Below are 23895 nucleotides of genomic sequence, written 5' to 3' on the forward strand. Positions count from 1 at the left end.
TAGCTGGCAATCTGCACAGAAAGGATGCATGGCTAGAAAGTGTCTTTTTCCCACAGATGGAGTAGGCTTAAAGGCTGGGGTTTTTTTTAAGGGCGGGTGGGAGTGTCACCGGCTCATTAAGCTTGGGTTTTGAGAGGAGTATAAAAACCTTTCTGTTTCATTGTTCAGTGTGACTAATGCTGAATAAGTCGGCTGGTGTCTAGAGAGCTGGTCTCTGTTAATTTAGTGTTAGGGTCACCAGAAAGTGTGTGAGACACATATGTTGTCTATCACTTTGCTATTCTGACAATAAAGCATATAAACAAACAAGAAGTTGTTCATGTGTGCACCAAGAGATACAGTGTGTATATATATATATATATATATATATATATATATACATATATATATACACAAGACTGTTTGTTTAGTTGGTGTGCCCAAGAAACAAGAGGTTAAGCGGTATTTATAAATACTGTATTTCAAGTAAGAAATAAGATGTTTGAAATGTCATGCATTAACATATGCTTTACTCTTGGATACTTGTACCGCCAAGATACTTGTTAACTAAGGTTCCCCTAATTGCAAAGGTAGGTAGGGTAAGATTTATTGTATTGGGCAAAGTGATAACAAGCCCTAGTACCAAGTCCGGTAATATTATGTGGTATTTAACGTTATTTATGTTTTTACAGAATAGAATCGCAAGGGACAATCCTTTAAAGACAGCATAAATAACCTGTAGTATTAAAGGTGCAATACCAAATTAAATGGCCAGTGTTGTACATTTTTAACAAGAAGCTTACATTCTAACTTTGTCATTTTCCAGAAGATTCTTCTGTAAATCAGTGCAAAATCGATCTGAAGGGGACATGGGTGTCACTGCAAAAAGAAAGTGTCTCATTCCAGCAAGCTTTCTTCTTGTTCCCAGAGGGTGTTACCCGAATGCATAGTCTGAACCAGTCAGTCACCAAGCTCCACAATGCTCATGTAAAGGAATAAAGTGAGGGGAGCGGTGCAGTGTTAGTTGCTATGAACTTTCCGAAGCCATTTTGCTCACAACTCAAATCATATGAAATGTGATGTGGTTTCCATGGTAATCATAAGGGACTTAGCAATATGCAAATCATTAATAGTTGCTTGAATTAAAACCCAAAGGAAAGATGAACCTATTCCATGTGTCTTCTTACAGGTAAACAGTGTTTTTTAATCATGATTTAAATCAGTTTTGGCTAACCTGTGACAGTCCAAGTATTGTGAAACTACAACTCCCAGCATACCCTTCCAGCAATAAGCTGCTATATTGGCAAAGCATGCTGGGACTTGTAGTTTCACAACACCTGGAGTGTCACAGGTTAGCCAACACTGATTTAAATATATGTTTTATATGTTTTACTTGAGGATGACATGTAATACCTCTTTCTTTAACTGTTGGATTACTTATGCTAGAAGTAATTTTTTATATTTCTCCTTATTAAATAGTACTATGTTTCACTATTTTATGTCCCAAGTCACTGATTCGATTGGAATATGTTCTATTAGTTGTCATACTGTCAGCAATGTATGCAACAGAAGTAAATGTAGTTTAAGAACAGGACAGTGTGTTGTAGTACGTGGTGTAAGACCAGAGAAAATGGTAAAGAGTGGAGTACATCAGGGATCAGTCCTGTTTTGTATCATTTATTTATTAGTGCTATTATGTGTTGCTCACCAGGGAATGTATGTTTTCTTGCAGATGGTACAAAGATTTGTATCAGTGTTGATACCCTAGAAGGGGTGAGACTAATGTCTAGTGATTTAAAAAAAATAAAGAAATGGACTAATCTGTGATTAAATTAAATGTAATGTATACCAAATGCAAAATAATGCATGTGGGACGCAAAAATCTGGGAGAGTGTGTTGTAATGTAATGCCAACAACAGAGGTAAGGGATCTTAGAGTTATGGATTCAGGTAATATGAAGGTCAGCAAGCAGTGTAATCAAACTGTGGGAAAAGCTAGTAGAATGGTTGTATAGGATCATGGCTGGTGCTATGGAACTAAACAACGTAGACTAAGTTTCAGCCCATGTCCCCTCACTCAGATACCAGAAGGGGCTTGGCCATGATGCCCTCTGCCTCATTGATGTCCACCATCCAACTGCTAACCCATCTATTTAGCCTGGAAATTGTACATGTTGAGCAGCATGAAGCGGGACAATTGTCCTGACTGCATGGGACAAGACACAGTACATATGGGAGGTATGGTATGTACATGTATGTATATATGTATAAATGGATGTAGTACGAGTAAACGATAATGTAAACACCGACAGTGTTTACTCCTCCATAATTATTCAGATAGTGAAGAAAGCGACCTGTAAAAAACAACTACCTACCTACAGATAGACTGTAAATTCGATGTGAGGAGAGCCTGACACTTGTAATGACGTAAGTTGTAAGCGCAACTTTTTTTTTTAAAGTGGCTACGCACGAACACATGTAATGGCGGTAATATGAATTGTATTCCTAAACCTAACCCTAACCCTAATCTCTAATCCTAACCCCTAACCCTAACCCAAAGGTAATACTTATATGGTTCCGTGCGTTGCCGCTTTAAAATCGGAAATGTCCCAGTCGCACTTGCAAGTGACGTAATTTGGAAGTGTCGCTCTCAGCTTACTTCGGATTTACAGGGTATCTGTTTCCATGTAAGTAGTTATTTTTTACAGGTCACTTTCTTCACTATCGCATTAATTGTATAGGTGTAAACACTGTTTCCCCCATACTTCTGACTAAATTTACTATTGCTGAAATGATTAGCTGATGTTTTAAAAACCTCTTTCTCATCCATTAATTCAGCCCAGGTAACTGTGATAGTACATTAAGTGGGAAGTCAGGGAGCAGAGCATTTTTGTACCAAGTGGAAGAGGTTTGTGAATGCAGTCTAGGGGGTAAATTTATCAAGCTGTGAGTTTCCGGCAGGTTTGAAAAGTGGAGATGTTGGATATAGCAACCAATCAGATTTGATTTATCATTTATTTAGTACATTCTATAAAATGATAGCTAGAATCTGATTGGTTGCTATAGGCAACTTCAACACTTTTCAAATGCAGCGGAAACTTGTAGCTTGATAAATTTACCTCTAGGACTTAAAAAAAATATTAAGGCAACTGATGCGGCGCTGTGACTAATAGAGTATAAGTTAAAAATATATGAGATTTTACTGAAACTGAAAGATACAAAAAAAAACCTGTATTAAAGCCACATTCCTGGTTAGGATAAAAAGATCACCCTAAGCACCATTTCCCTTAGCAGTAGGGCAGTGTGACACTGCAGAGGTGAATGTGGCCGTGTAGACTAACATTAAGCAGCCAGTACAGAGCTTTTGGCTTGTTATTAGTAGTCCTGCTCACACCAATCTTAGCGGCCATTTTGAAATAGTAGACAATAGCTTCCACAATTAACTGGTTGTGCAACTTTAAACATAAAACCGATAATGACATATTAAATTACAAGTTTAGTTTATGTTCATTACATGTATCATGTTTTACAAAGTTGTAATAATATAGCAGAGATGTAGTTGCGACATGTTTAGCCACAGTTGATCTCTCCTGCGTAGCAGTGTTAGGGGGTGTGCTGGAGTGTGGAAGGAGAAACAGTTGAGTTATTTTTGAAAATGATTTCTTAATGCTGCATCTCTCTATAACTAAACTGACAGAGCTAGAATGTTTGATGTAAGGCACAGGCATAGAATCTGATGAAAGACATTTGGAGGCAACTGGGAATATTCAGAAAGCCTTTAGTGAGCAAGGCAGATGTCTTTCAGAAGACCTTGCTTTAATGTTACGGACATCAGAAACAGTTGAATGAAACACATTACATTTATACAAAGAATGTGTTATTGCTACTATAAATGGAAATACATAGATTTGCAAAGTCTGACTGAAGTGAAAGCTTATTTTTAGTGGGGAAAAAAAATCACTTTTTCATGAGTGTATTTTTTGTTGGCCATGTCAATCACTGGCAACACAGAAATATCTGACTCCATCAAGCTCAGCCTTTCACGTCATTTTCTTCCAATTTGTAGAGATATATAAAAACCTCAGCAACATCATACAGTAAAATCTGCAACTTCTGGTTATTCTGAAGGTATTATTCACTGCACGGCACTATTGATCTTGGCATGGTCGCTTAATAAAAGTAATACATAACTGAGAAGAGGGTTATTCTCAGACATACTGCTACAAATGATAGAAAGTAGCATATGTGAAAATAACTGTCTTTTTTCCTCTGGAAAATGTTTTCTCAAGACAACCTATTTCTTTCACCAGCTGCAATTCTAGATGACCCCATGGAATGCAGTAGAGGAGAGCGACTTTCAATTACACTGGCCAAGGACAGAATAAATCGGACCCCAGAGAGACAAGGAAAATCCAAGCTCGAAGTGGACATATTTGAGCTTCTGAGAGACAGCGAGTATGAGACAGCAGAAACAAGTATGACATTTCTTATACTGCAAACTATGCGACAGATCTGCTACATACATGTGAAGGTGGTTATGATTGTGGTTGTGTTGCCAAACAGCTGTCATTAACAGTAAATGCATATGTTGCATATGTCTCCAAGACCACAACTGCCATCATTTCTAGTTCTACCATGGTGGGAGCTTGCCTGAAAAGACAGGTCTCTTTTTCTTGTTCAATTCTTCATGCACATACAGATTTGGTCAACTATTTTGTGACAGAAATTGTAGCTAAATGAAATTGGACCAAGACAGAAAAAAGGTCTGCTGTTAACTCACATCCATTGGCATATAAAGGAATCAGATGAGTTAATATTTGTAAGCTAGCATGAAGAGCCAATAGGAACCTCTCTATGTGGCCATCTTGGATTGTAAGAGACATCAATCCTAGACTTGCTGCTGACAGCCAGCACAGTAATATATGAATTACCTTTTAACTATTTTTTTAATATATTACACTCTGCTATATTTAATTTCTAACTCACATATATTTACAAAGTTAATGAGATTGAAAAAACTCCCAAAAAAATCTGTCAGTTTCAACTTTGTTCTTAATTTATGTTGATCCAGAGAATGAGAAATAAAACATCCAAATGAGTCACCATTTTAGCCACCCAATCTAACCCCCCACACCCACACATATCTGAATCCCAACGAATTACCTTGATCAATCGCTTCAATTATGCTATATACCCTATATAGCTACAGATACACTGATCAGCCACAACATTAAAATCACCTGCATAATATTGTGTAGGTTCCCATCATGCTGCCAAAACGGCTCTGACCCATTGAGGCAAGCACTCAACAAGACCTCCAGTGTCCTGTGGCATCTGACACCAAGACGTTAGCAGCAGATCCGTTAAGTCCTGTAAATTGCGAGGTTACAGAACTTAACGATCTGGGGAATTTGGAGGCCAAGTCAACATCATGAACTCTTTGTCATGTTCCTCAACCCATTCCTGAACAATTTTTACAGTACAGCAGGGCGCATTATCCTGCTGAAAGAGGCCACTGTCATCAGGGAATACCGTTGACATGAAGAGGTGTACGTGGTCTGGTTTGTGTTAAAGTAACATCCACATGAGTGCCAGGACCCAAGGTTCCCCAGCACAACATTGCCCAGAGCTTCACACTGCCTCCACCGACTTGTCTTCTTCCCATAGTGCATCCTGGTGCCAGATCTTCCACAGGTAACAACATACATGCACCCGGCCATCCACATGGTGTAAAATAAGATGTTATTTATCAGACCAGCTATCTTTTTTCATTGCTCCATGGTCCAGTTCTGGTGCTCATGTGCCCATTGTAGGCGCTTGCAGGGTGGACAGGGGTCACCATGGGCACTCTGACAGGTCTGCGGCTATACAGCCCCAGCCGCAGCAAGCTGCAATGCACTGTTTGTTCTGACACCTTTCTATCATAGCCAGCATTAACTTTTTCAACAATTTGGGCTATAGTAGCTCTTCTGTGGGATTGGACCAGATGGGCTGGCCTTCCCTCCCTACACGCATCAATGAGCCCTAGGTGCCCATGTGCCTATCATTGGTTCCCCGATTGTCCTTCCTTGAACCAGGTTTTGTAGGTACTAACAACTGCACACTGGGAACACTCCACAAGACCTGCTGATTTGGCCCTTGTCAAAGTCATTCAGATTCTTACATGTGCCCATTTTTCCTGCTTCCAACACATCCACTTCAAGAACTGACTGTTTAACTGTTGCTTAATTTATCCCATCCCTTGATTAGATGCCTTTGTAACAAGATAATCAATGTTATTCACTTCACTTGTCAGTGGTTTTAATGTTGTAACTGATCGGTGTACAATGTCTTGTAAGAAAGTATTGAATCCAATTTTAAATCCAGTTAGTAATATTGCCAACACCTCCTCCTAGGGTTGTTGTATAAGTGGCTATTAGCTCCAATATTTGACTAGAGGTCCTGCATATGATTATGAAAATGGTCGATGTTCGCTCTTTCCCTCCTGTCTCCATTCACTGAATTCACTTTAGTTATTTGCTAGGCTTAGATGTTTATCTTAGCTTTCTTACAATACTGAAGGCCATCATGTAGAACATGCCCTGTTAGATTCTGTACTCTGTTTGTAAATTGTATAAGAAATAATGGGTAATCTACCTTCCCAGGCGCAGGCTGGCAAGTTTCAGCCCGGGGGGGCGCACAGGCGGCCGCATCACATGACACGCATCAATGACGCGGCCGCATGGCGTGTCATGTGATGCGCCCGCCTGTGCGCTGAGGCAGCCGCATCGCATGTCATGTGATGCGGCCGCCGGTAATAATTAGGTAATAGTGCATCCGGGGGGAGGGGGGCTGGACGGCCGGCCCTAACAGTGGATAAACTGAGCGGCCCGGGGACCGATGCCCCCCTGCCCCCCGGCCCAGCCCGCCCCTGTACCTTTCCATTCTTACTGCAACTACTTGGGATTTAGAATGAGAATATTTATGGATACGTTTTAACTCTTCATAGAGAGATTTAACTCTAAATCTGAATAACTGAATAAATTCATAGTAACTACTTTAAAGCGTGTTTGCAGCCGATTCAATACTGTCAGGTAATGTTCAATTATCTAAAGCTGAATACTCAACTCGTGTTTCAGTCTAGTTATGCATTCCTAAAACTGTTTAAAATAAGCAACATAAATGTGTTTTCTGGAGCTTATACGAATGACAGGGCAAAAGGATGCTACTTGCCTTGGCTACAAAGCCAGCAGCACAAAACATGCATCACTTCTGTATTGAATTATAGATGGCAGATAGGTTTAAAACGAAATGAATTGCAAACTGCCAATATGAAAAATGAATAAATGAATGACAATGTACTATATTGTCACTTGTACTATATTGTTTACTGGATTGCATGCCTCTTCCCTCCATGGACCTGGACACATAAGGTAAGATATGGTCAATGGAAATTCTTAGATAACACATACTTATCTTATCTCCTTGCTACAGTGTGCCAGATCCTTCCCAAAGGAGTTTTGGGGGTCCTGGGCCCATCTTACAGCCCGTCATCCAGTTCCATCATCAGCAACATCTGTGGAGAGAAGGAGGTTAGACCTCACTAATAATAAATACTTTAAATGGCTTTCTTTTCTCATCTTGCATGACTTATTTGCTCTCTGTATTTAGATATTTCAGCTTATGTGATATATTTTGCTTTGATTTTTCTTCATCAATCCTGCATCAATGCCCATTAAGTGGAACTAAATATAAATCAATGAGAAAGGCTAATGCTAATACAGCATATAATAGTCACATATTCATGCATTTAAGAGTAATAAACAAACAATCAGTATATATAATGACTGACACCAGTTCTACAAAGTTTGCTAACCAGGAGCTGCCATGACTGTGTCACTAAAAGTGTCTGAATATATTCAGAAAATAACAACATTTATTTATATAATTTGAAATGAAAATAAGTAAAAGTAAAGTCTGCTGTGGCATATCTTATCTCATGTAGTTTATATATTCAGACCAGCTCATTAAATTGGAGTGTGTTATGGACATGCCTGGAAATATAGCAGAATAAATGGCTAAACAATATATTGAGTAAGATGGTTCATCCTCTGCTGAACTACTTTAAAATATATTTTTCATTACTGGATCCACTTTAAAAGTCAGTTTACTGTTTATTGTTATTTCTGTAAGTAAAGTTCTTTTAATACTCTTAAGGGTAAATATACTAAGCAACGGTTCCGACAAACCACCGATTCTCATCGCTTTGCTGTTCTTTTTTTAGAACCGCAATTTTATTGTAAACAAAACACGATAGGCTTTGTCATTACTAAAATCACCATTTTAAAAAAAGATGGCAAAGTGCCGAGAATCCAGTGGCGGATCCAGGGGGGGGCGATCGGGGCGATCGCCCCCTCTAGCAGACACTTGCTGTCGACGGCTGCACAGTATGTGCAGGTCCGTCCAGCCGTGACAGGCAGGGACAGTGTGCTGCCCGGCTGCTCTGACTGTGTTTAAAACAAGATGTTAGAAAGGGGCGGGGCCTAAATCGCCCCCCCCCCCCCTATGTCGCCCCGGGTACAGCATTTTTCTAGATCCGCCCCTGCGAGAATCGTCAGTTTGTCGTCACCGCTGCCCAGTTAATATATATCCCTTAATGTCAGTTACCTTTGTTATGGCTTTACACATCTAATTCTCTCATTTAAGCCCCGATTTCAGAATCTCAGATTCACTCTAAAGTGCACCTATCATTATATTTTACTGAGTGTTAAAAAAATAATAATTTAAAAAACGTGACTTACATGTTGCGCTGATTTTTTCTTCAGTATGTTATAAATTGTCAACTAATATCAATAGCGCTCTTTTTTATTTTTTTACTGTCACTCCCCCATCAGTAATATAATATTTCATCCAATCTTTATATCTAACAAACAGCCCCCTTTCCCTTACTCATTGAGTGAAGTCTGCAGACTGCATACATCACTCTATTGTTAGATCAGGTATCGGCTCACTTTCCATCACAAAAGATTTGAGCTATTCTTAGTATTTTCATATGCACCCTTAGAAACATTGTAAAAATGCACTTTGCATAACAACAGTAACTGTTCGATTCAGAAAAGGAAAAAAAGGCAATGACACATATATTATTATGCAGACAATATATGAGTCATAGGGATTTATTCCTGATCAAAACAAGTGTCACTCATGTATCAGAGACACTTTGTTCTAAGGATATTGCTTGGTTGTCAAGCAATTATTATTTGACTACTGGTGGCACGGCAGCATTATAGTCAATGGATAATATTTAATTTAACAGTTTGGTAATATTAATGCACAATCTTAGTCTATTGTGAAGAACTACATATGTGGTTAACCATTTAAAGAAAAAATAACTATTAATTGGGGATAGTGTGTAATGTTTCTCTTTAAGTTACAGATTTAGGTATACTGGTAACAGTGAGGAGAGAAGTTATCCATTGTCAAATTAATGACAACTGTGTTGACATTATGTTTTAGAGGGTGTTGTAATTTAAATGACAATGGGGGTAAATTTCAACAAAATAAATGAGGCATGGTGCAGAATATTATTTTCCTTGTTGTGACATCATACAACTTGCACCTGGTTGAATGCCCCTAGTCACATAGTTTTATGAAGCAAAATGTCATCCTCTGTGATGGAGAAAATTTTTGCTGTGTTTATAGTAGATGGAACTTATGGATATCTGCTGCTGTCCCTGTCTCTCCGAATGCAAAAGCAGCCCCCCTAGGTTTCTATGGCGACTGCTATGTTATACAATCTAACAATTTCCGAAAATCTTTGGACTTGTGCCTGATGGCTAACGCCATGCTCTTCCCTCCATTTACGATCACACTTTGCAATAGTGGACGTAATAGTGGACGTAGGTGAAAGGTGTTTGCAGGAACAGCAGTTTTCCATGACTGCTGTTCCGAAAGAAGACTTTTCATAAATAGACACAATCTTTCATTCCTTATTATTGTGATAAGGAATTAAAATAATCGTGTTTAAAACGCAGAACTTGTTAAATTCCCCTAAACCACCAATGTTTTGAGTTCTGAACATGCCGTGAAGCTCCGTCCGGGCTTTGCTACAAATCAGTCCCTTAAAGTAAACACAGCAACAGTGCCCGTTTAGCACCATGATTTCACAAATGGCACTAATGACATTCTGTGCGATGAGCTTTACCTTTGCAACTCTGCACATTAAATCTCAGACTACATGGAGCAACGGGAATGCAAAATCATTAGGAAGAATGCATATTGCTCATCGGGACATGAGGTGTAACTGTCCAAACGCAGGTGCAAATGCTCAAATAAGGTATATGCCAATTTACTTTATATGATGCAATCATACTTTAAATGACTCCCAGTGACTGCATACAGCATGCAAGTACTCTGGACATACATAATCTGCTTTATATAGTACAATATGTGAATATAAGGTATAAAGAAGCATAAAATATTGTAAAAAGCAATACAAATATTTATTTTCATCACATCCTATCCGTTTAAATATTTGTTTGCGTGCAATAGGTCCACTTTAAAGTACCAACCATTATCAAGATGACCAACAAATTTCTCTTAACTTTTACTCTGATTTAATGGCAGTGGTCAAAGTGGAAATTTAGAAGTGGTAGTATAAAAAAAATGTAATAGGAATGTAATAAATGGAATTATACCCCTCCATGTTGACCACTGCTTAAAGGTACAATTTCACATAGATTATTTGTTTTATTTCTTTTTAAAACAAAACTGAAGACAAAACTGTTGGCATCCTAGAAGGTTCGACTATAATTCAGTGTTTCATTTGGAAAATTGATCTGTGAGAAGTTTTTTTTTTTTTTTGTTGCCACTATAGAAGTCTCTCTTTACTTGAAATATTTATTTTCTGCTTGTTTCCATGAGCATGTAATTTGATATGTTATACTGAGCCAATCAGTCACCAAGCTCTCTGTGGTGAGAGGAAGGAGGAGTGGCAGCATTTTATGGTATGAATGTACCAAATCCTCTCTGGTCACTATATCTTATGTAATGTGACTATGGTTGCCATGGTAATCACATGATTCTTATCAAACTGTAAATTAGTAGTAGCAGATTGCATAAAAAAAAACTAAGGATTAGAATAAAAGCAATAAGACTGATTTAAGTTAAAGAAACCTACCTCATTTTTAGAGAGAATTGCACTTTAATTTATTATCCTGTCTGAAGCTTTATTTTTATTTTCTGTTATATGTTAATATATCTAAAGTTTTTGATTTTTTTTGCCTTTTACCTCATGTTTTTCATTCCCTTGCCTCAATTTCTCTCATATACTCACCACAAATTTTCCTTCCTTTCCTTCATTTTTTTGGTAAGCTAACTGCATTTTTTTCATTTTTCATCAGGTACCACACATAAAAGTCTCCCCTGAAGAATTATTAAGGTTTCAATTTCAGAGATTCACAACTTTGAACCTTCATCCCAGCAACACAGATATCAGCGCAGCTATAGGCGCACTACTTACTTTCTTCAATAGTACCACAGCCTGTCTTATCTGTGCCAAAGCAGAGTGTAAGTAGTTGGCACTGCAAACAATCAGCCAACCATCTGAATTTAGGTGTCACTATGCAAATGTCTAATCAAAGAGATTAAGGTGCCTAAATTTGAAGCATTGCAAAATCTGTATTTTAGCCAGGAGTAATGACTAATTAATCAGATATTATTATTATTATTATTATTATTATGATTATTAATTGTTAAATTGCTTAAAATTAATATTTGTTAGTTGGATAAGGGTTATATCACATTTATGCTCACTGCTCTGCTACAAAATAATGGAAAACTGAGTAGTAAGAACTTCAGCACATTTGAGAATAAAGAAGATGAGCTACAGCATGGTAAATGTATCCATCAGATGGTGTGCTAGAATAGAACAAAAATTCAGAGAAACACACAGGGTGACTTACCAACAAGATGAAAATGTGATAGAACTCACATCAGCCAATCAGACACTTGTTTTCATTAGTTCAACCTTGCACTAGATTGATCAAAGCAAATTGTTGATTAAAAAAAACTGCACTTCCTATTCTTTTTTGCAGCTTTTAATGGGTTAAAACATATTTAGATAAATACTTATTTAATTGCTGATAAGTTTCAAGAGAGAGAGTTCATGTTTGTATATATACAGTATAAAAATACACACTTATATTGAAAAAGAAAAGTCTTCTAAAATGTAAGTAGATAATATAACATTAAAGCCAAAACTCCCATTAACTGTATAATTTAGAATACATTTCACACCATGATTTCTGGCTGAATAAATACTGTGCACTCGTGAGCTTTGGAATTCTGCCAAGACAATAATCAAAATGAATACAGAATTTCACACCATTTTTATATATAAAGGGATAATGAATTGCTGATAATGCCAGTTTGACATTGAGAATAGGGGAAAGGAATAAAAACAACTTTATTAATATTAGTATTGCCTAAATACATTACATTGTAGACAAGGCTAATATTAATAATGACAACTTCTTTTATTGATATTTTAAAAAATATGTTCTTGTCAACTTGTTAAAGAAAACCTAATTGATCATAATTGTCAAAGCTCTTAACAATTCATGTAGGTATATGATAAGATCTATTTTAGTAGGTAATTATTTTAACCAGTGGGTTTCAAAAAATAAAATTATCTATATATATAATCAGAAATTGTAGACAATGGAACACATTAAACCTAGGTAGTTTGCATTTAGAACAGAAGAAAATGTGTCATTTGGTTACAAGAAAAATTCATACTGATTTACACAATAAAAATAATTGAAATAATGATATATGCAGGCTCTAAGATGATAGAACAATTCATAAAAAGTGACAGTTTTTTTTAAACAGTTCGATGTAACAGCATTTTTAAATAAATTATCATGTTCAATACAATTTAATTATTAAACCATCTTCAAATGTTGAATATTAGAAGTCCCATCACCTGTCCAAATGAAAAATATGTTATTGATACCGTATGTACATACTAGATGTATAAAATCAGTATATTATCAATGCAGTACATAAAATTAAAATGAAATGTGTCTGAAATGATAATAAAATTCATTATACTCCTCTTTCTGTGCACTTAAATTTCTGGCATCTGTGTTAAATAGATGACATGGATCATAAAAGGCAAAAGTCGCAATAAAAATGTTATTAAACATTACTGAATATAGTATGTTCTGTTCATAATTGTAATCAATGACTTTGATGCAACTATACCCAAACTTTTGGACTTTTAGATTTACAAACACATAACATCCATAAAGACTACTTGAGCAGTTAGTGGTTTTTATTAACACTAAGCACAATAATTAGTGTATTTTGTTGGGTTGTATTCAGCTTATTTGACCTTCTAAATATGTGTTACTGTCGTGAAAGATACTTGCAATTCTGGAGTCTTACCTTCACTATGAGAATTGTGTTTTTTTGGGAGACAAAATTGCATTCTCATGAGTTTTTGGAAGTCTTTTATTTCTTTCCTAGTTTGTTTTGGCTCTAAGTACCTAAATTTGTTGTGTTGCAGTTGTTTGACAAACAGTAATGTTTTTGTTTTGTCCTGTTATTTGTCTTTTGATCTGAGTTGGGGTTAGAGTTAGCATTAGTGGAACAGCCATGAGAAATCATGGGGCCTGCTACAGATGGTTACAACTTATCCCCTTTTTCCCCAGACTCCTCCCCACTTTGTGCGGCACCTTACCGCTGACACCCTGTCCCCCACAGTCACCACCAATCTAGTAGTCACCCTTCCCCTGACTTTAGTCTTGAAACCCATCCCAATTATTTTAAGCATATCATGGGAAGCTCCTTGCATCCATGTATCCAAAAAATAATCCAGAATTATGGCGATACATAGAATGATTTGTTAAACTAAAAACAGCAGATAAACAAAAACTTCTCCTTAGAAAAGTGCAAATTATCTTGAACATGAATAGAACAGTGCAAATGAAATCAACCTTATATAAAACATTACAAAACAAAAACAATTCCTTAGAAAAGTGTACGTTAAACTGAACTTGATTAAAGCAGTACAAATTATAGCAACATTATATAAAGAAATGGGGTTGGGGGCTTACCATTTAATTATGGGCCGAGGAACAGGTGTAGCTCCTTGTTCTGTAGGAGAGTGGTGGGATACTTTGAGTTAGGTCATTTTTTTCTTCTTGAGTCCTCACAACTTGAAAAGCTAGAAAAGCTGCAGTTGTGACCTGAAGGTCATAGACAAGGTCAGGGCCTCCAGGCCAGAAGAGATAGGGACAATTCCACATTCCACTGTTTGGTATCGCCGGGCTTTATAGTAGCAAGGATGGCTGGGATGTCACTGGCTGAGATGAGGCAGGGGGTCCAATGGGGAAACATTGTGCTCCACAGCACTGGTGGCAGACAGCACTGCAGTCTCACTAAATCTCTCTCCCCTAAGATGTGTCTCTTTCTCACCTCAGTGTGTGTTTCTTTACCAGAGTATTGTATATGTCTCTGCTCTCTCTATCCTTAGCGTCCCTTTCATCACAATTAGTGTCTCTCTCACCCATTACTGTATCTCTTCTTCATTATAATATTTCCCCCTCTCTCCCCATTAGAGTCGTTTTCTGTATGCTCCATTAGTTTAGCTTAAACCCCTTCTAGCATCTCTCTTTCTTCCCCTTAATCTCACTCTCCCCCCATTAGTCTGTCTCTTTCTACCCCATTATAGACTTACTTTCTCTTATTTGTGTCTCTTTCCTTATTCCTAATTAGAGTACATATTTTGTCTGCACTATTGTCTCACTCTTTCTCTCCCACTTACCTATTAGGGCATCTTACTCCCCTGCATGAATCTCTCTCTCTCTCCCTTTAGTCTGTCTCACATTCCCCAGCTGCTATTGGATCACTGCAATAGTATATATGTTATCCGTGTTTGTAACTTTACTTGCTGCCAGGTTTAGGTGCTTGGTAGACGTAGTGAAATGACATAATTATCTTCAGAGCACCAGTTACTGCCTGGAGAATAGTAACATATTGAAACAGTACACTGTGCACCTGCAGCCGGGATAAGTTTGCCTGAAGACATGGAACAAGTGGTTACTTCATTGTTATCACTGCAGTACCTCTCTCTGGGCCCCAGCGGGCCGCTCATAGTGACAGGCCCCAACCCCCGGTGGAGACTCTGAGCATTAGTACATAAGATCTGCACTTTGTGTATATATATATATATATATATATATATATATACATATATATATATATATATATATATATATATATATATATATATATATATACCAATATCTCTTCACAAGAAATATCACACCTGTTTTTTTTTTTAGGTTCTGTTTCAAATAGTCCAGCTAAGTTTGCTGGGAACATTCTATAAACTATGTTACTGTCTGTTTATAAAGTTTGCTGTAACTACAGATGGAGAACCTCTTTCATTGGGACATATGGCGTGCTCAGGTGCATCCTATATCATGGAGTATGCTCACAGTTGTGGAACATGTGTTAATCCATCTCTTTGGTAAACTGCTGCCACCCCTATTTTTTTTTAACAAGCACAGAATAACACAGTTAATAGCAAATGGCATCTATGGGCCAAGTGTCAGGCACTTGATTGCACCATTTGTCCCAAGCAAGTGGGCTCAATTTGTATACAGTTCTGGAAACACAGCCATTTGACCAATTAAATAAATCACAGCAATTCACTCATAACGCCTGGAACTACCTCCCCCCATTAATATTTACAAATATTTACAAATACATTCATGGATTCACTCAGTACACAATTTTCATGTTTTATAAAGATGGCATATTGGAATTCACACAACATAATTAAAAATAACATAGTTAATCAAAATATTTTATATGCATAAATGGTCATCTCCTAAATACTTTCACGAGCTTTGACATTGTTTATCAAGTTTTCCAATGTCATGTTAATTATAATGATTCTAATATAAAAAAGTAAGAAACGGTCAATATTTATGCATTCATGAAACCATTATAAACTTATTTAAAATACAACAGCATGATGGCATAATATAAAACATATACCTGCATGAGCTACCCCATTAGTACAAATTATTAAAAACACATTTGCATGTGCTAGAAATAAAAAAAAAGCAACTAAAAAAAACGTATTATTTAATAGGCACGCTGACTACTGCTTCATTTTCACACTGAACTAACAAGCAAACATAAGGCACAGAGATGGGGTCAAATGAGGTCCTGTAATCCTTCAACTATTTATAGCTAAATTATAGATTGATTATGTCTAGAACTCCATCTCTTGCCAATACATCACAACCTATTTTTCATTTGGACAGGGCACCTTGAGGACTTCTACAATTTAAAGAAAATAAATGGATTTCAGATGTGATTCGATTACATTTCCCTGATGGTAGGTTCATACACATTTTCAATGTTATAGTTACTGTCAACTAAGGCATCTGTGTACACATTGTTTTTCATAATCAGCAGGTACCAATGCCATTGTAAAATAATATTTAACTGCAGACTCCCTCATTGGGATTGCTCCATAGCAGATGCCCTTTGTTAGGCAACAATCACATAATTGGGTCCTCTCCCCCACTTTAACTAGGCAGTCATTGCTATTACTCACATTTACTACTACTTTTACATGAACTATGTAAAGTAAACTAAGTAGGCTGCGTGTCTTATGTGAAATTATTAGAAGAATTGAGGGACTCTACAAGCTTGACCAAGAACTAAGTGTAGTATGTCAAGCCTATCTATGTCAGCAAGGGATTCTGTAACATCAATTCTATTCCCCACAAATAATACATTCTTTTCCTCCCACAAATCTTCAAAATAAGAACCACTTAATTTTGCAGCAGCGTATGCTTTTGACAGAGGTATTTTTTTATAGCATCTCATATAGTAATTTTGTAACATTTGCCTAGATCTTCTTTACTTATACCAATTCAACATTATATAATCTGGTTAAATTGACCACTACTTGAAAACTTGTAATTTTCCTAAGTAGTGAAATAATATTTGATCAAATAAATTAGTAGCTATGAATCAGTCTTACTAACTCATTTGAAATACCAGAGTAGAGTACAGATTATGTAAGTTAAATGGCTAAACCATTTCCAAAAAGAGCGAGAAAGCATATCATTATTACTAATATTGGGACTTAGTCATTAAGAAAAAAAGGCAAAAAAAGGAGTAAATGTTCTCTGGCACAAACCATGTTACAATGCAAGAGGTGCAAATTAGTTTATTGTCTTGCAGATAAGTTAAATACTGGCAGTTTTTTCATCTAGCTCACAAATACTTGATAGCTTTATTTTTACACTGGCTGAAAATTAAAGTTGATCTACGACATGCCCTACCCCAACTATAAATCTGTCCCCACATTTTAAATTTACCTCCCCCTCAAATGCAACATGGTTTTGCCAAGGTGCAAAGCTACACCTTTTTATGCTTGGCTCTCCTTAATGACTCATTATGTCTAAACATTGACACAATATAAAATAAAACAACAAAAACAAATTTGTAGACAGTTAATTGAGTTGTTCCATCAAGATCAAGAAAAGCCACTATTTCATATTAATATATATCAGAGATTATATATTAATGAGCTGAAAAATATACATGAACTAACTCATGTGTTTATACCTGGCTAAGCATGTCCTCATGCTTTCTTTTATTCCTTGCATGTTAGGGATGAGCACTGCTATGACGGAACTGTCAAACCCTGATTGACAGGTTTGCTCGGCATAAATGCACTTTGTGGATTGATGGATTGATAAACAGTGGCAGAAGAAATTATGTCACAGCAGGTTAACAGACTTAAGTTTTTGTTTTTTTATCTCTATTCGATCTCATTAAGACACTGTCCTGACATTTTGGGAGGGGTGTTAGCTGGAGTAGTGAGTAGTGAGATAATACTTTGCCATTTAAAAGAGCTGCAGTCGAAAGACAGGTTAATGCAGGGCAATTCATTTAAATGTCATGGTTCAACTCTAAAAATGTTGGGCTTTGGTGTTCCCGTGGTTTCAGCATTTCATGGTCAAATCACCACAGGGTATCTATTGTCCATTTATTGATTCTATGGAGGAGATTCAATTTGGAGTGATGTTCCTCCAGAACAGTGATGTCTGGCGAAAAATCTTGGCTCAGTCTTCCTTGCACCCCATACAGGTGAGAGGAAAAGATTGTCAATCCGCTCTAAGGCAAGGACAAACCTCAATAGATATCATATGTTATATGAGGGGGTGCTCCCTAAACTAGACGAATCTAGAATATAAAAGGAATCAATTGATGGTAGACATCAACTGAAAAAGGTAGTATGTGGGGCACTCCTGTCCATGAAAAATTTAATAATTTCATTAAAATCAACTTTATTAATAATTGTTATTAAAAATTAGGCAAATATCGGATATCAGACTAGGCAAATTTATTAAAAGAATATAGAAGTGCAAAAGATTAGAAATTAGTGTGCAAAGATAAATAAAATAGACCACTAAAAGGAGCCGGTCATAATGTCATTTATTTAATCAATTACTAGATTTATTGACTAGGGAAATAACTGAGTAAATAGTAATTGTTTTTTTTCTAATTGTCAGTATAATACACTGTAAACCCAGATTAGCTCATATATTTGATTTCGTTGGAATACTCCTTTCCAAATTATGCAAATATTATTATATCAATTAGGGATAACTGTCAACTCCCCACAATTCTAAATATCAGTGTATATGCATATATGGCGTTCATTCATATTTTATTGCTACATCCTTCTTTGGATACAGAGAAGAGATAGGCTTATTATCAGTGAGACAGAATACCAGATTAAAGTTGTCCAATAGTCTCCAGTTGGGGTATAATGACCCTATTGGGTGTTATCAGTTTGTCAAACAGATACTTTATTATTCTATTATACAGAAAAATCATAACAGAATTCAAATATAACTGGTGACTAAAAAGCTATTGCTCTAGTAAATCCAGAAAATCCCGTCACATAATATGTGTGCTCGCAATGTATAATCTCCATCAATGGTGAATACTGGATTGGCTACCCGACGTACGTTTCGCCCTATCGGCTTAGTCATGGGAAGCCGATGACTAAACCAATAGGGCGAAACGTACATCGCTTAGCGTGACGTGTTGACGTCACAGACCCGGAACTAGGGAGCCGGTCGGCAGGATTCTCCTGCGGTCGTGCCGTGAACTAAGCTCATTATACTTAATAGGTTCATTCCAATATGCTATAAATCCGTCTAGAGTATAGGGACCATAGGCTATGTGCCGGTTAAACTCCAGCGAATTGTATAGGTAGTCCCGCACAATATATGTGTTAATCAGATCCTCCGAAGCCACTGCTTATTATTAACGGAGATCATATACCGTATATACTCGAGTATAAGCCTAGTTTTTCAGCACATTTTTTGTGCTGAAAAAGTCCCCCCTCGGCTTATACTCGAGTGAGCTAGGTGAGCGGCATCCCTAGTGGGGAGAGAAGCGGGCAAGGTGGGTGGAGAAGGTGCGGCCTGTGCAGAGTGACCTCTAACATCACGTCACACTGCGCAGAGCCACGTCGGGAACACTCTCAGACGCTGCCCGGCATTAGACTGCACATATGCAGCGGTTCTCTTGGGTCCCGTTGCAGACTGCTGTTCCTGATTGTCTGCGACTTGGGCTCCGGGTGCTGCTGGGAAATGTCCATCTTTCACTGAAACCTCGGCAACTCTTGCGGCTTCCAGATAGACCCAAAAGGGGAGTGCAGTGCCTGGGACAGAATACCAGATTAAAGTTGTCCAATAGTCTCCAGTTGGGGTATAATGACCCTATTGGGTGTTAATTAGTTTGTCAAACAGATACTTTATTATTCTATTATACAGAAAAATCATAACAGAATTCAAATATAACTGGTGACTAAATAGCTATTGCTCTAGTAAATCCAGAAAATCCCCTGTCACATAATATGTGTGCCCACAATGTATAATCTCCATCAATGGTGAATACTGGATTGGCAATCTGAATGTAAGGGAACACCAACTGTGAGTTACTGTAATACGGAGAAGATATCCTTGCTGTTTAAACCGTTGGAATAGGAGGTGCTACTATCCCTATCCCTCTACAGCAAATTGAATGTAAAAGGAGAATCCCATCTTGATCGGGGTAATGTATACCGTGCAAAACTACCTATTGGATTTGCCAGAGTGTGACCGGCATGCAGCCTATCGTCCCTATTCCTCCAAAAGGAATGACCAACTCCCTAGTCCCTGGTCTTGTGACGTAGACACGTCTCGCTACCCTCTTCTGATTAATTGATTATCAGAATCATACACCGTGAGACCAAATTGGCTCATACATTTTATCTTATTAAAAAAATTCCTTACAGTATATGTGGATACTATTGTATCAATTGGAGATGATGGTCAATTCCTACAGGTCTAAGAATCATTACATGTGCATATATAACATTCATTCATATTTCATTGCTACATCCTTAAAAGGGTAAGAGAGGGAAATAGGTTTATTGTCAATGGAACAGAGTGTAAAATTCCAGTTAGGATATAATTGCCCTTGTATGTGTTATCAATTTATTAAGCAGATACTTTGTTGTTCTGCCACACGAAGGGTCAAAACAAAATTAGAATATGAATTCAGAACGGCATAGCTATTGATCTAATAAGTTCCCTGTCACATGGTAAGTAGGTCCGCAGTACCGTATATACTCGAGTATAAGTCGACCCGAATATAAGCCGAGGCACCCAATTTTACCTCAAAAAACTAGGAAAACTTATTGACTCGAGTATAAGCCTAGGGTGGGAAATGCAGCAGCTACTGGTAAATTTCAAAAATAAAAATAGAATTAACAGTTCCATTTTGATGACTTTATATAGATGTTTTTATACTGTCCAACTTTATATATTATTATGCCAATTTGCTAATCAATGAGCTGTAGCCTATGTTCCAGGTTTGGGCTACCTTCAGCTCTCCAGTTCTTCTGGACCATAAGAAGCTGCCACAGGCTGAAACTTGTACAACAGCAGGTGCTACAAGTTCTCTAAACCTGATAAATGCCTCCATGACAGCTTACAGAATTCTGCCCTTAATAGTTTCTGGACATCATACATAAAGAGGGGACGTTATTATGAGAACACAGGAAGACACTTTATAAAGGAATTACAGAACAATTCCTAAGTTTAGAGATGGTTCTCTCTCAGTAAAACTAGAGTAAAGGGACTGCAATTTATGGATTTACATTACCATTATCTGTTTTATTTGGATTCATAGTTTGCAATTGAAAAGTGTGAATGAATAAAGATTGTTTAAACCAAACCCCCCTTATAAGTAAGCACTCCGTGCTTGGGGACTAGAGGATGATGCGTCCCAGGCACTGCACTCCCCTTTTGGGTCTATCTGGAAGCCGCAAGAGTTGCCGAGGTTTCAGTGAAAGATGGACATTTCCCAGCAGCACCCGGAGCCCAAGTCGCAGACAATCAGGAACAGCAGTCTGCAACGGGACCCAAGAGAACCGCTGCATATGTGCAGTCTAATGCCGGGCAGCGTCTGAGAGTGTTCCCGACGTGGCTCTGCGCAGTGTGACGTGATGTTAGAGGTCACTCTGCACAGGCCGCACCTTCTCCACCCACCTTGCCCGCTTCTCTCCCCACTAGGGATGCCGCTCACCTAGCTCACTCGAGTATAAGCCGAGGGGGGACTTTTTCAGCACAAAAAATGTGCTGAAAAACTAGGCTTATACTCGAGTATATACGGTATATGATCTCCGTTAATAATAAGCAGTGGCTTCGGAGGATCTGATTAACACATATATTGTGCGGGACTACCTATACAATTCGCTGGAGTTTAACCGGCACATAGCCTATGGTCCCTATACTCTAGACGGATTTATAGCATATTGGAATGAACCTATTAAGTATAATGAGCTTAGTTCACGGCACGACCGCAGGAGAATCCTGCCGACCGGCTCCCTAGTTCCGGGTCTGTGACGTCAACACGTCACGCTAAGCGATGTACGTTTCGCCCTATTGGTTTAGTCATCGGCTTCCCATGACTAAGCCGATAGGGCGAAACGTACGTCGGGTAGCCAATCCAGTATTCACCATTGATGGAGATTATACATTGCGAGCACACATATTATGTGACGGGATTTTCTGGATTTACTAGAGCAATAGCTTTTTAGTCACCAGTTATATTTGAATTCTGTTATGATTTTTCTGTATAATAGAATAATAAAGTATCTGTTTGACAAACTGATAACACCCAATAGGGTCATTATACCCCAACTGGAGACTATTGGACAACTTTAATCTGGTATTCTGTCTCACTGATAATAAGCCTATCTCTTCTCTGTATCCAAAGAAGGATGTAGCAATAAAATATGAATGAACGCCATATATGCATATACACTGATATTTAGAATTGTGGGGAGTTGACAGTTATCCCTAATTGATATAATAATATTTGCATAATTTGGAAAGGAGTATTCCAACGAAATCAAATATATGAGCTAATCTGGGTTTACGGTGCATTATTCTGACAATTAGAAAAAATCAATTACTATTGACTCAGTTATTTCCCTAGTCAATAAATCTAGTAATTGATTAAATAAATGACATTATGACCGGCTCCTTTTAGGGGTCTATTTTATTTATCTTTGCACACTAATTTCTAATCTTTTGCACTTCTATATTCTTTTAATAAATTTGCCTAGTCTGATATCCGATATTTGCCTAATTTTTAATAACAATTATTAATAAAGTTGATTTTAATGAAATTATAAATTTTTCATGGACAGGAGTGCCCCACATACTACCTTTTTCAGTTGATGTCTACCATCAATTGATTCCTTTTATACCCCAAACAGGTGTGCAGGAAAACAAGCGGAGATTCCTTACCATAACAGGTGATTATGTGCGCAGACAGACATCACGTTGATGTCCAGCGTCATATTGCTCCGAACTGAATTGCTCCCTATGAGTTTATTTTTCAAACAGCAAAAATTTGGTTTGATCACTTCTGATTTGGTTGGATTAATCCTCCTCCTCAACATATTAACTATATTAACACACTATAACTATAAAAACATGCTTTGAATGTTGAAGACTTTCCTAGGAATGAGAAAAGTTGCAAACATACTTTTGGACTAAAATGTGATTTATCATTACACTACTGGGAGACATAAAAAATAAGTAGATCATACAAAATAGTAAAGACAAGAAAACTAACATGTATTGTAAACCTAGTTCTGTTCAAGGCTAGGTAGGACATGTAATATAAATGAGGTATTTTGTATAATTATAAAATAATCTCTTTCAGTTGATTTCATACAGTAGATTTATTACTGATAAAATTCAAACATATTGCATTATGATAGCAACTGACGTGGAGTGGCCCTCCCTTCTCATTATATGCAGTTTTTACATACTATGTGATAACACTGCAGGTCAGTGTGCCAGTCTGGAAACTATTTGTATGTGTGTTATTAAGCACTCACAGCAACCAGTTGTAAGTTTAGTAATGCTAGAAGAAATAGGGGCAGGACTCTCATGAAGTCTAAATAAGGCTCACAGTCTTAACACCCCTGGCTTGGTGCTTTATGTGGAGTATGTTCATGTTATATTTTTTTATACATTTTTGCTTACTAACAAATTACATTTGACTAAAGGTGCATAAGTGGAGTGGAACTGTAATGTATGGATGAAGGTGATATAGGACACACTGTATGAATACCTAGCTCTAACTATTTGCTTTTTTGGGAATTATCTACCATAATAAAGGTCCAGGATAACTGTACCTTAACCAGTTTTGTTATGGCATAACTCTGTTACAAGTTATATTCATGCTTAAGGCTTTTGGATGGATATTAGGAAACATTTGCTTTATTTTAATGTGCTACTTCTTTATCATCTAGTGATCTAAT

The 23895-nt window shown here is 37.3% G+C and overlaps 1 protein-coding gene across 10 annotated transcripts in view; it reads left to right on the forward strand.

The window, feature by feature from the left end:
• Positions 1-23895, forward strand: part of GRIK4 (glutamate ionotropic receptor kainate type subunit 4) — a 341881-nt gene that overhangs the window by 174419 nt on the left and 143567 nt on the right. For all 10 annotated transcript variants that reach the window (XM_075191040.1, XM_075191039.1, XM_075191038.1 and 7 more), the window contains 3 exons: positions 4289-4453; positions 7452-7549; positions 11360-11525. In XM_075191040.1, coding sequence (XP_075047141.1) covers positions 4289-4453; positions 7452-7549; positions 11360-11525 — 429 coding nt within the window. The remainder of the gene's footprint in view (positions 1-4288; positions 4454-7451; positions 7550-11359; positions 11526-23895) is intronic.

This window comes from Mixophyes fleayi, chromosome 11, assembly GCF_038048845.1.
Source record: "Mixophyes fleayi isolate aMixFle1 chromosome 11, aMixFle1.hap1, whole genome shotgun sequence".
Classification (NCBI taxonomy): Eukaryota; Metazoa; Chordata; class Amphibia; order Anura; family Limnodynastidae; genus Mixophyes; species Mixophyes fleayi.